The sequence below is a fragment of the Montipora foliosa genome, chromosome 6, assembly GCF_036669935.1.
Source record: "Montipora foliosa isolate CH-2021 chromosome 6, ASM3666993v2, whole genome shotgun sequence".
Lineage (NCBI taxonomy): Eukaryota > Metazoa > Cnidaria > Anthozoa > Scleractinia > Acroporidae > Montipora > Montipora foliosa.
This window is the reverse complement of record NC_090874.1, coordinates 9,962,626-9,976,574: the sequence shown is the minus strand read 5'-3', so window position 1 is coordinate 9,976,574 and position 13,949 is coordinate 9,962,626. Positions and strand designations below refer to the sequence as shown.

Below are 13,949 nucleotides of genomic sequence, written 5' to 3'. Positions count from 1 at the left end.
GGAATAATCGTGACTGAGTGCTATTTATTCCTTGTTGGTTCTGGGCCAACAAACCCTACAAGTTGCTTTAGTTCTTTCCTCAAATATCTCAAAATCCCAAACTGAGACAAGCAAAAAATTGACTAATTTTTGTTCTTTGCCGATTTGTGCTTTATTATCTCGGGATATGCACGAAAACACTGCACTGCATTTTATAGATCCTTCCAGCTCATAAGATCAAGATCGGAAGAAAATATAATGGTCATGACCTTTGAGATAATCGTTCAGATAACGAAATGATCCGGCTAGCTGCTTTTTTCATTTTTGTGAAAGGAAAAGAAAAACGCCAATTGCAAAATTCGTTATACTTGTAGAAACGGTGGCAAGTGTATTGAACGAATTGAATAAAACGAGTTAGTGAGCTTTATTTATAATCATAAAATTATAACATAAAATTACAAAAATAATGGCTTAGAGTGAAAATAATAAATTTAAAAACTATTCAAGAAAGATATGATTTTGTTTGTCCATTTGTATATCGATTGGCTTTCCTCCGTCGGTATATGGAAGGGCTGTCTCAAAACCACAATTATAAGGCATAAAATAAATTATCTTACCTGATCCATGGAGGATTTCATAACTTGTTGGTTTCTTCGTTAATAGCTGTGATATTTGCGTGGAGTTTGCTTCAAAGCAGAGAAATTAATTATTTTTAATAGCCTGAGCATTATGTCATGTTGAATATGAATATCCCATGCAGTGCATCACGATTATCGGGGTTAACAATGATAAACTCTATATTGACCGACCATTATTTGATCAGCGTACGTTTTTAATTTTGCGACCAAGGGTAAACTAATTACTTATCAGGACTGCCTAAACTATGAATATGAAATATGAAGCTTAAGCTCCAGAAATCAACATTTGAAGTCGATATTGGTGCATAAAAATTTCACTGAGTTTGAAGTTCGTAAATTTTAGCGTCAACAGCGCCTGTTCAGATTGCAGGGTATTCCTCTTTTTTCTTTTTTTTTTTTTTTCTTTTTTTCACAGAGCTAACCAGATAAAAACACAAAAGCTTAATTTATTGTCAAAGCATATCTTTGTTAAATTAATGACTCTTGGGGGTAAGTAATTTCCTCAACACGCAAATTAAGCTCTTTTGTGACAGAGCGGAACGAATTATCTTGATAAATTAAAACGTTTTTTTTTTCTGCGTCTCGCCGACCTGGAAATTTTCCGGAAACAAAGATTATGGAATTTTAGCATTAAAAAAAAACAGTTTATTGAAATGTAGACAAATATGACAACAGGCGAGACTGAAATACTTAACAAGCAGAACGTAAAAGTCATTTAAAATTCAGAAATTGCGTAAAATGTAAGTGTTTTCATGTGACGTCACGGCGGCCATCTTGGTGTACCCAACTAATCCTCTGGGAATTGAGCTCTATTATCATGCAAACGTTTTCCTTTGCTTCGGTGAAAAAAACCAGGTTAATGATCACGTGAGTGAAAGCACGTACTCTATACTTCTTTGCTTATGCGGTATAATCTACTAAAAATATAACTACAATAGCTCAAAGGTTGATCTTAGAGAGACAAATGGCAAATGGAAATTTCACGTTTTCCCAAAACCCAAAGTAGTTTTGATCTTAGACTATTTCTTGCCGAAGAACTATTCACCGAAGTGGAGGTGACTCGTGGTGGATATACTAGGGACTATTTAAGATCTACTACAGCGGCAAAAGCGGCTTCAAAATGTAACTTTGAACAAGGTCTTTCGCGGTTATTTAATCTCGCTGACCTCGTGCAATGTGGGCGAGTGATCCTAAGGTTGAATTTTTGCAAGCGGTTTCAGAGTAAAAATATAGAATGAAAGATTCGCATTTGTACGCTCACTTTGTATTTGGTTATTTCACGTTTTTGTTATGCAGAGTACAGCAATAAAATGCGTGCTGCACGTGCGGCACGATTCTTTTTCCTCTTTTAAGCAATGATATCATTGTTTTGTGGAATTGCCGTAGCCGTAGCCGTCGTCATTTCTTAACCTACAGGGAGCTTTAGCAACGACGACGGAACGGCAACGAGAACGTCATCTCAAAACATAAATTCTCATTTTTTCAATCACTTCACGAATATTCCATGCTTTTTAATATGACAAAGGTATGACAGTCCCTGAGGAATGAAAACGTTATGAGTGGTGCATAATTTAGGGTAGAAAATGAAAAATTATCTTTAAGTATTGACGTCCTCCATAAAACCTCAAAATTTGACTATTTCACGTTGTTAGGGAGCTTACGAAACGAGGACGACGACGGCTACGAGGACTTCATTTAAAAATGCGAGTTCGCGTTATTCATATCACTACGAAACTATGTCATGTCGTTTCGCGTTGAAAATGTGTAGTAACTGTCGAGGAATTAAACTGATATGAGTGGGTTGGAAGCGTAGAGAGAGAACTGAAAATTCATCGTCATGTACTAACGACCTCTACAGAACCTTAAATTTGGTCATTTCACGTCGTCATTTAGGAGATGACGGCAAAGAAATGTACCAAAATGTAAAACGCACGTGCAGAGCGATTGTTTTTGCTCACTAAACCTATTGTTTTGTAGCGTCGTCGTTGCCGTCGGCGTCGTCGTTTCGTAAGCTCCCTGTTGTTTTGCTGACGACGGCAAAGAAATGGACAAAAATGAAAATTGCACGTGCAGAGCGTGCAAAGCTATTGTTTTTTCCCACTAAATATGCAAATGTATGGAGTTCTCGTTGCCTTCGCCGTTGTCGTTGCTAAAGCTCCTTTCCGTCTTTACCGAGCCGCGAAGCGGGGAGATAAAGAGGGAGCCTTAGCAACGACAACTGTCACAAATTTTCATATTTAGTGGGCTTTCCACGCCCTGCACATGCATTTTTCACTTTTGTCCATTTCTTTGCCGTCGTCAGCAAAACGTGGAATAACCAAATTTGAAGTTTTATGGAGAACGTCAGCACTTGGAGATAAATTTTCATTTTCTCCCCTAAATTCACCGAGCGAGCAGAGCCTGTCTAAAACTCGCCAGAGGGCGAACAAGAGAGGCTCTGCAGAAATCGTGTCAAGTCTTTTAAAGTCGCAAGTTTAGCCCAAGTTTCTGGGCTAGTCCCTCCCGTCAAACTGGTTAAGGCAGCGCGCGCATCATATTTTTGATCGCTCACTCGTGAATACGAGAAGAGAAAATTCGTATCTCCAAGCGGTCGTGTAATATTCTATTTATTATATAAACACCAATGAAATACTAAATCATTTCACAAAAGGCATCGAAAGGCGCGTTTTTATATGTAACCAAAGCAACAGCGATCTTTTCACGTGTAAAGATAACATGTTATCTTCACCTGTGAATATACCATGTTTCCGCGCGAAAGCTCACTTGGTATTTCATTGGTGTTTATATAATAATAACTACTTAATAGCCGAGCGCGAGGGCCTTAATTAGTGGGAATACTAAGAAAAAAAAAGGGAAAAAGGAAGAAATATGATCGTGCTGCACGTGCGGGACGCATTTTGGTATACCTCTTTCTCGTACTCGTCAAAACAATGGCCCGTACTGTAAAATCCCGACCAAAACCCAGGCAATCAGAGTGATCCATTTAGCCTGAAAATTGCTTTAAGATCTACGACGGCGAAGTCGGCGAAGATGTCACCTCAATATATAACTTTGCTTTATTATTCGTTAACTTAAATTTAACTCGTTCACGTATAGTACGTCCTACTACGATGTAGGCTAAGTATCCTAAAGATAAAATGGTACGAATGCTTTCAGAGTGAAAATAGCCTGAGAATGAAAGATTCTGTTGCATGCTCACGTTGATGATTTCACGTCGTTTTTATGCAGAGTACCTTAAAATTTTATGAGTCTTGCTTTAATCATTATTAAAAACGATTTGATAAAGGCAAATTATATTTGTGAGTTGACGTTTCCAGCGTTAAGGGCCCGGGAAAACTGCTTAAACATCCGTTCTTTTTTTTTGCAAAGTAAGCTCGAATGAAAAATAAAAATACGAAAATGTTCTCGTGAAGTTGGTTGGCTGTAAAAGGTCTTCAGATACAAGGGGAGGACGAGCGATCAAACGCGAACCGCGGCCAACGACGATGATGACATCAGTCTTCCCGCGCGCTCCGCTCACTCTGTTTTTTGCTCGTGCCTTAATTTGGTCGATTTTACCATTAGAAAAGTGTCAAACTATTCAAATAAATGGTTGGTTGAGAAGGTGGCCACAAGTCGAGGATACATTGCCGTTGTTTCCTGGCCGGTGACACACCATTTGACATTTGTCAGTTGGTCAACAAATGTTGAATTGTGCAATGCCACGCCATGTCGAATGCTGTCAGTTGACAGTAGTAGTTCAGCGACGTTGGTCATTTGTTAATCATCAAACATTGCGCAGCATTGAACTACATCGAAAAACTTGGATTAATCGCCAACTGTTTGCAATTAATTCGGCAAAATTTGTATGTTAAAGGCCTGTCCACACGGTTAATGTTTTACGGGCATTGTTGGGGACAAAACATTTTTTTCCGTTTGGCCACCTTGTTTTGTGTTGTTTAAACAACTTTTAACGTGTTGAATACGATTTGGTTTTGACGCGCACATGCGTACTGAGTCTACTGGTTTGCTGTATCCATGGATACGGTGTCGTCACGGCACCCCGCAATTCTTTGCCTTTTGGATTAATGAAATATTTTTTCGGTTATTTTATGTCGTTTGGGCACTCTGTAAACATCAACATGTTTTACCACAAAACATGTTAAAGCATGTTTAATCGTGAAACATTTACCGTTTGGACAAGCCTTAACATCAACGTCTTTTTGCTAAGGGCATTTCCGCACTAACAGACAAATTTTGAATTGTCCTAGGCAAAACGAACGGACAAACATTGTTCTTCAATGAGTCTGAGAGCTATGCTGGCTGGACCTCTAGAGGTCCTGGTAGGGTCACACATGCCAGATAGATGAAAGGTTAGGGGCCAGACAAAGAGCAATCTACCGGTCATCCTTGGGGGTTTGCACAGGGCTAACAACCCTGTCATGTAAAAAAAACTCTTTGTTACGGAAACAGCAACGTGTAACTTACATGAATCATCTGCGCAGAACGAGCCTCCGGAACCCATGCCATGGGCAGCAGTGAGAGTGAAAAGTGAAAACACCAGAAAGGTAATGGAATTCGAATGACTGACAGAGGTCAGAGCCGAAAGGAAGCCACTTTCATGACAACGGGAGCCGTCAGAGCGTAAACGACCACACTGATTGGCGTTTGGAATGTACGAACTATGTGTGAGCAAGGTAGGATGGCGCAGGTCATTGCTGCAATGAAGAGTTACAGACTAGCTATCTTAGGCATAAGTGAGAGTAGATAGACAAGATCTGGGAGAATGAAGACAACAACAGGAGAGACAGTTCTCTACTCCGGGAGAGAAGATGATTCACATCATGAGGGGGTTGCAATTATCATAAAGAAAGAAATGGAAAAGTACTTAATGGAATGGAAGCCATTAAACAGCAGGATTATTCAAGCACGATTTAAGGGTAGGCAGACTAACTTGTCCATCATACAATGTTACGCACCTACTAATGACAGCAACGACAGAGAGAAAGAAGCCTTCTATGAGCAGCTCCAAGCGACACTTGAGAACGTCCATCGTATGGACCTCCTGCTGATGATAGGTGACCTTAACGCCAAGGTTGGCTCGGACAACGTGAATTTTGAATGGATAATGGGAAGAGAGGGATGTGGAGCGCAGAACGACAATAGAGAGGTCGGTCGGTAGAGTGGTGTGAATTCAATAACATGATCATTGGTAGAACTTTATTCCCGCATCGCAACATTCACAAACTCACTTGGACATCCCCAAATGGGCGGGATCAAAACCAAATAGACAGCATGTGGAGCCGCTCCCTGCTTGACGTAAGAGTATAAGAAGAGGGGCTGATGCAAGCATCGATCACCATCTTGCGACTGCAAAAGTGAGACTGAAACTTAGAGCAGCTGGGCCAAATAAACACACCACCCCTAGATATGACATCAGCAGACTACAAGACCCTAGGACAAAAAAAAACCTTTGTTCTACAGCTGAGGAACAGGTTTCAAGGCTTGAGTAACATAAATGAATGAAGGGGTAGTTTCTAAAGAAACTGTGGTGCTGCGTCGGTGGGGAAGTAGTATACAAAAATTTGGTTTTATCAACGGAGTTGATAATGTAAATTGGCCACCGTACAGAGATTCTAAAAGCTGACGTTTCGAGCGTTAGCCCTTCGTCAGAGCGAATCGAGGGATTATGGGTTACGTGTAGTTTTTATAGTAGAGTAGGAGCTACGCTATTGGTGGTAACATGGCAACGTGAAAAATAGGAATATATTAGTTAAATGAAAAGCGTTCGTTAATACCGTGGGGATTAAGAGTGCCGATTTGAAATATGAATTTTTGTTCCAGATTCTTGCGGCTTTCCGTCGTACCTAGATGTAGGGAAAGGCCGCAGATAGCCATGTGTTTTTTGGAGTGGTTAGGCAGATTGAAATGGCGAGCGACTGGCTTGGATGCATCCTTGTCATTCTTCTCAACATCGCGAAGGTGTTCGCGGAATCGGTCACCTAGTCGTCTACCTGTCTCACCAATGTATAATTTATTGCATAACGTGCAGGTTATGCAATAAATGACATTTGCGGAGGTACATGTGAAACGATCGGTGATCTTAACAGATCGCTTAGGTCCCGATATCTTGCTAGTGTTAACAATGAAAAGACAAGTTTTGCATCGTGAGCGCGCGCATTTGAAAGTGCCGGGTTGCTCGTTAGTTTTGAGCGCGCTTCTAACTAAAAAGTTGCCTACGTTTTTGTCGCGTTTGAATGAAATGAGTGGAGGTTGCGAAAAGATTCTACCAGTCTCGGGATCATTTTGGAGTAATTTAAAATTACTAAGAATGATGCTTTTGACTGCGTGATTATGAGGATGGAAAGTGAGGGTGAATGGAATTCTGTCATTCTTATCTTTTTGTGACGTTTGTAGTGATGACTGTTGATCAAATTGTTGGGCGCGATGATGGCCCGCTTTGACCACAGAGACAGGATAGCCACGTTTTTCGAAGAACTGGCACATCTCCTCTGATTTGCTGGAAAAATCGGAGTCATCACTACATAGACGTCGAAGTCTAAGAAATTGAGAATAAGGGATGGAGTTCTTGACATGTGATGGATGTGACGATGAATACAACAAATAACTGTGTGAATCAGTAGGTTTGTAGTGCACACTAGTACATAGCGCGTTGCCTCTAATAGAAACGTTGATATCTAGAAAAGCCAATGAAGTTTCCGAAATTTCCCAGGTATATTTAAGAGCCGGATGAAAAGAGTTGACGGAGGTTATAAATTGATCGAGTTCTTCTCTGCTGGATGAAATAGCGCCGATGCAGTCGTCGATGTAACGGCCGTAGAGTTCAGGTTTGGGGCCGTTGTACTGACTAAAAAATTGGTGTTCAACATATCCTACAAAAAGATTGGCATAGCTAGGTCCCATTCTTGTGCCCATCGCTACACCATTAATTTGTTTGTAATAGTTGCCGGCGAATGAAAAACAATTAAGCGTTAAAACTAGTTCGGCAAGGCGGAGGAGCGTTTCCGAGCTAGGTTCTTTGACAGTGCGTTGATCGAAAAAGTGTTTAAGTGCTTGAAGACCTTCGCTATTAGGAATGACTGTGTATAGAGATGTAATGTCCATGGTGAAAATAAGTTTGTCTTGGCCGGAGAAATTGAAATCGCGGAAAATTTGTAGTGCGTGTGTACTGTCTTTAATGTATGATGGCAAAGATTTGACGATAGGCGTCATAATCCTGTCTAAGTAGCTAGAAATGAGTTCGGTGGGGCAACTACAGGCAGAAACGATAGGGCGACCTGGGTTGTTGGGTTTGTGAATTTTAGGCAAGAAGTAAATGCGCGAAGTTCTAGGGGTGTTGATGATGAGATTAGTGGCAGTGTCCGGTAATTCTTGATTAACTATAAGATTTTGAATGGTGTCTTTGACAAGTTTTTGATTGTTGGAAGTGAGATCTTTAGGGATTTTGGCATAAAACGAGGTATCCGAAAGTTGCCGCAAAGCTTCTTTTTGGTAAAGGTCGGACCGCCAAACAACTACCGCGCCGCCTTTGTCGGCCGATTTGACAACTATGTCGTTGCGTTTACTAAGATTTTTAAGCGCCGCCCACTCTTCCGAGGAAAGGTTGGAAAATTTAGTGTTGCGATTAAATTTAAGTTTGTGAATGTCGTGACGGCATTTTTTGGTGAAAAAATCTAAAGAGGCAAATTGTCCCTCTGGGGGAGTCCATTTGGATTTGCGAACTAGAAGTGTTTCAAAAATATCTTTATTAGAAGTGTCCGAATCATGCTCTTTGTCGTGAAAAAAGGCTTTTAACTGAACGCGGCGAAGGAATTTTTCGACATCTTGCTTAATAGAAAATTCGTTGGTGCGTTTGGTAATAGGGACAAAATTTAGGCCCTTACTGAGAACAGATTTCTCTGAGTCAGTAAGCGGAAGATTTTCTGGAATTGTAATTACGGTATTATGGCTATGCAATGTAGTGTCGTCGGTAATTTGCGGACCTATTAATTGTTGAAGTTTTAGAGTCTTGGTTTGGTGTAAATCGTCAAACAGTCCAGAATTAAGTTGTCGGATTTTAGCGCGAATCGATTGTACTAAAATTGCTGGACAGATTTTGGAAAGTTCGGAGCGACAATGAAGAATTTGTTTGTCAAGTGCGATTCGTTTTTGGCACATAGCTCTAATTGTGATCCTCATAATATTACGTGAAAAAGAATTCTCATTTATTGCATAACCTGCACGTTATGCAATAAATTATACATTGGTGAGACAGGTAGACGACTAGGTGACCGATTCCGCGAACACCTTCGCGATGTTGAGAAGAATGACAAGGATGCATCCAAGCCAGTCGCTCGCCATTTCAATCTGCCTAACCACTCCAAAAAACACATGGCTATCTGCGGCCTTTCCCTACATCTAGGTACGACGGAAAGCCGCAAGAATCTGGAACAAAAATTCATATTTCAAATCGGCACTCTTAATCCCCACGGTATTAACGAACGCTTTTCATTTAACTAATATATTCCTATTTTTCACGTTGCCATGTTACCACCAATAGCGTAGCTCCTACTCTACTATAAAAACTACACGTAACCCATAATCCCTCGATTCGCTCTGACGAAGGGCTAACGCTCGAAACGTCAGCTTTTAGAATCTCTGTACGGTGGCCAATTTACATTATCAACTCCGTTGATAAAACCAAATTCTTGAGTAACATAGACGAGCAAGACAGTGAAGAAGAAGAAGACACTGTAAATCAACAGTGAAAGCAAGTGAGGAACATCTCTGATGAAGCAAGTAAAACCTGTCTGGGGATGCAGAAGACTAAAAAAAAAAAAGAATAGATTACACCAGACACATGGCCGACTATCGAAGAGAGGCGCCAGCTGAAGAAGAAGATAAGTGACGGCAGTTCAGCCAGACTCCGAGTGAGGTATAGGGCGGCATACGCAGAAACCAACAGACGTGTCAAGAGAAAGATCCGAACTGACATAAAGACATATACGGAAGAGCTGGCAAAGGAAGCAAAGGAAGCCGCACAAAAGGGAGAGCAGAGAAATGTCTATAAAATCACTAAATTGTTCTGTGAAAAATATGGTGGCAGTAGGAAAGCCCCTATACGAGACAAACAACGACAGCTCCTCACCTCTGAAAAAGAACAAGAAGCACGTTGGGTAGAACATTTCAAGGAAGTCCTTAATATACCAGCAACAGACGAGAAGCCTGACATACCAGAAGCTGAGGAGGACCTAAGAGTTGACACTAAACCACCAAATAAAGAAGAGATCATTGCGGCCATTAATTCTTTGAGAAACCACAAGGCACCTTGCAAATAGCACTTCAATGCTGAGCTGTTCAAGGCAGATGCTGTGACCACCGCAAACATCTTGCAACCACTTTTGAACACCATATGGGACAGGAGGAAAATCCCTGATGACTGGAATCAGGGTATCATCATCAAGATACCAAAGAAAGGAGCTCTGTCTGAATGTAGCAACTGACGTGGTATGACATTGCTATCCATGGTATGACATTGCTATCCACTCCGAGTAAGATCTTAGTGAAAGTCACCATGAAGCGCCTATCACTGACCAAAAGCTTCGCGAGGAACAGGCAGGTTTCAGGAGAGGAAGGGGTTGTATCGATCATACTAATTTTCACGCTGAGAAATATCATTGAACAGAGTACTGAATGGCAGTGAACTCTCTATGTGAACTATGTAGATTTTGCCAAGGCCTTCGACAGTGTACACCGTCACAGCCTCTGGAAGATATTATTATGGAATCCCCTCCCACCTTGCTGAGATTATCAAAAGCTTCTATCAACTGTACCTTCTCGGTTGGTGATGGTAACATCTTATTTGAAGTCCACACTGGGGTCAGACAGGGGTGTGTCATGTCCACATTGCTTTTAAACCTTGTTGTGGACTGGATCAAGCGGCGCACCACTGAGGATCAGATCAGGGGCATCAGATGGACGCCCTTTTCTTATTTGGAAGACCTAGATTACGATGATGATTTAGCCTTACTATCACACACCCACACGCACATTCAAGAGAGAAGACCCAACGCCTTAACACCTTTGCGAAGCAAGTTCAACTTGGCCTCAACATCAGCAGCAAGAAGACCGAAATTATGGCACTGAATAGTACCGACGCACGACCAGTCCAGATTGATAATGAAGAACTTCCTTACACAGACAGATCAGTTTACCTATCTTGGCAGTATCGTCAGTAGAGATGGAGCAACTGATCTGGAGCCGTCTCAACAAGGCCGCTTAACATGATGAATTCCACCGCTTACAGTACTCTCACCAAGCTGAAACTCTATCACAGCTGCGTCCTTTTAATTCCCTTGTATGGTTGAGAATGTTAGCGCCTAACGGAGAAGGATTTATCAAAACTCTCCACATTTCACACCAAGAGCCTTCGGTGTATCCTACGCATCTTTTGGCCTACTGTCATCTCAAATAAAGATCCCTTTGAACGGTGTGGAACTAAACCAATGGCTACCATCCTGATGAGGAGACGCTGGAGGTGGATTGGCCATGTTACCCGTCAAGAAGCTTCCATTGCGAAAACTGCTTTACATTGGACGCCAGAAGGGAAACGCAAGAGGGGCCGCCCCAATATCACGTGGCGACGGACAGTGGAGAAAGGAATCAAGGAGATGGGGAAGACCTGGGGAGGCATCAAGCTTATGGCAAGGGACCGGCAGATGTGGAGAGAGCATGTTACTTCCCTACATATGATGCCACTTAGGCGTAAAGGGCATGAGTGAGAGAGTGAGTGACTTTGAATCCGCACTGAAGCCGCAAATGGTCAACAAATCTGTCAATCATTCGACTTTGCAACAAACGCGCCAAACATTTCATTTGGAGGAAAAATGGAGTATGCCAATATCCTTCTTCTTTTGGCATGCCTGTTGCTCTTAAATTTGGCACAAATTCAAACAGAAATGTTGCTCGTGATGTGCTGTGTTTTGAAACATCAAATCATTCGAAACCAAGTTACGTATGACGCGTGGGATTCAACAATCCATACTCCCGGAGCACCGGTCTCGGTTTGAGATCCACTACGCCGACCGAAGAATTGCTGAGGGGTGTTTTAGAAAACAACCTCGAATTTGACGTCCTGTGAATGTATTGCGACCGACCGTGACGCGTCAAAATACATGTTCGCGTGACTGTATCCCTTCATTTTTTCATTTGACCAATTTTTGTCTTGTTTTTACCCTAGGACAAAATTTGTCCACTTCAGCCAAAAATTGTCAAGTCGGGACAATCCATCAGCACTTTTAAAACGCAGTTTCGGACCGCAAATTTGCCAAAATAAACAATTTTGTCACCTGTCCGGAAAGGCCCTAAAGCTCTCAACAGCATCGAAAAAGGCACTGACAACTTTATATCACTTTATGATTTAAGTTCCACATTTTCCATCGTCTTCTACACGAAGAGTTACAACATCTCTACTACAACTGGATAGGAAAATTTTAAAGTAAAAAAAAGGGAATAAGAAATTGACTCTTGTATATATATGCCTACGTTGTCTTCAAAACCTCAAATGTGGTAATTTCTTGTTGTCGGTTTGCTGAGTGGGGGACGGAAAGCGCAGTCCTCTTTTTTTGACTTGCTAAAAGACTTGTTTTTGATGGCGTTGCCGTCTTCCTTGCTAGAGCTCACTGCCATTATGATTATAGTGAAAGAGAAACATGACTAAGAATTCTTGCTATAAGTCGGTAATTTTCTAATGAACTATTGCTCCTTTGAATTTTTTGTACGCTCTATACAGAATGAAAGAAACTGCGTCAGTCAGATCAAATTCGAACCCAAAATACTGCCAAACGCTATACCAGAACATCGTCGAAGTTACCAGCTCAAAAGTAAAATAATTCACGTACAATTTGACTTGCTTTAAACGCCGTTACCGATCAGAAGAAAACATTTTTTGTCCATTATTTTAAATAACGAACTTCAAGGAATAAAAGAACAATAGTTAGTTATTAGCCGAAGCTAACAAGCTTTCTCGGCGTCGAATCCGGCTTGCGAGCAGGCCCGGCCCTGTCTGTCTTCGCGGAGCGATCGAGAAAGATGGGGGACTACTCTGTTAACCTCAGTAAACTAACCCAAGAGAAGTCAGTGCGTCAAGAAGATTTCAACCACTTCGGTCAAAGACAGACCAGCCACAATTCCCAAACCCAATGTTACCGTCCGATGAAAAGCGTGCAAAATATGTTTTTCTCAGTTCTGGCTAACGATAAACGCTTTTATAAACAACGGAGAACAAGACATTGCGACTGCAGCAACCCTGGAATTGCGTTCTCCGTTAGAGACTCAAAATTCTTCATCTATAAGTTATTGTCACGCTTTCAACGACGACGCTTTTGTTAAAAGTCATCGATCAGGAGGTAAGTTTACAACTAAAATAAGGCAAGAAAATATATATTTTTTTGTTTCGACTTACCTTGGTTGAATGTGTTCAGTCGTCGCTGGGCCGATGTTGTGGCAAACTTTCACAATTTTGCAAGATTTAAAGAGGTGAGTATGTTAATGTAATCAACTGCACATTTGTCTTTTAAAATTGCTTGAAGACTTTTGTCATCAACAGACAATACATCACGGAATTAATGGTGTATTTCGTTGCATGTCTCTTGAAAAAAATAATAATGAGCAAATGTTTCAAGTATTGCAAATTATACTATAATGATGCTCGATGTCTAATGAACTGCTTTTTCGTAGGTGCATGACTCTTGCTTGAATAGTTTCCAAAATAAACCGCATCCCACACAAATGGTCGTTAATTAATGACACACATTTATGCGATGATGAATTAATGCTGGAGCAGTGTTTGGCGGAAAAGTAAATCTGTTAGAGAAAACTAGTTTTGAAGAGTTTTATTTGGAAGATAGTCTATGAGAACATTTGTCGAAATGTTCGTGAAGGCAAAACATGTTTGCTTTGATAAAAAATAGACTAAATGGTCCAATATAATTGTCACTTGCGACTAAAATGACGTCATCATTTCTTGCAAGCTTGCTCTCGTCACGATAACGGAACAAATTAAGGTATGACAATTATGAAAGTACCGTTTATTTGTTAAGTATATCAATTTACTTCCAAATTTACTTTGATTTTGGTCTTCACATTATTTTCTGGTTAGATCTCTCGAGATCCGGCACTCCTTTTTGCCTGCGAACGCAGAGGTATTTCCGGCGGTCGTTGGAAATACGTCTGCGTTCGCAGGCTAAAGAAGTCTGGACTTGTCTTCCGGTTCTTAATTTGACGGGTACGTCCCGATCAAGACAGTGCCAAGATGGCATTTGCAATGCCAACTTTAGTCTACTGAAACAATTT

General features: G+C 41.0%; 2 protein-coding genes across 2 annotated transcripts in view; one reads left to right on the top strand and one right to left on the bottom strand.

Annotated features, from left to right (window-relative positions):
• Window positions 1-13,325, bottom strand: part of LOC138006623 (uncharacterized) — an 80,392-nt gene extending 67,067 nt beyond the window's left edge. The window contains exons 1-2 of the mRNA XM_068853065.1: window positions 13,060-13,325; window positions 597-665 (exon numbers count right to left, since the gene is read on the bottom strand). The gene's annotated coding sequence lies outside the window, so the exon portion shown is untranslated. The remainder of the gene's footprint in view (window positions 1-596; window positions 666-13,059) is intronic.
• On the top strand, window positions 5,383-9,934 carry LOC138005019 (uncharacterized). The gene is made up of 2 exons (XM_068851311.1): window positions 5,383-5,766; window positions 9,443-9,934. Exons 1-2 carry the CDS (start codon window positions 5,383-5,385, stop codon window positions 9,932-9,934), a joined length of 876 nt encoding a protein of 291 aa, XP_068707412.1.
• Window positions 13,326-13,949: the final 624 nt, after the last annotated feature.

Bases quoted from the DNA above. Each gene is read 5' to 3' on its own strand.
- LOC138005019 (XM_068851311.1), top strand. From the start codon at position 5,383: ATGAAGACAACAACAGGAGAGACAGTTCTCTACTCCGGGAGAGAAGAT. The intron at 5,767-9,442 runs GTCGGTCGGTAG...AAAAAAGAATAG, and splicing joins CGCAGAACGACAATAGAGAG to ATTACACCAGACACATGGCC.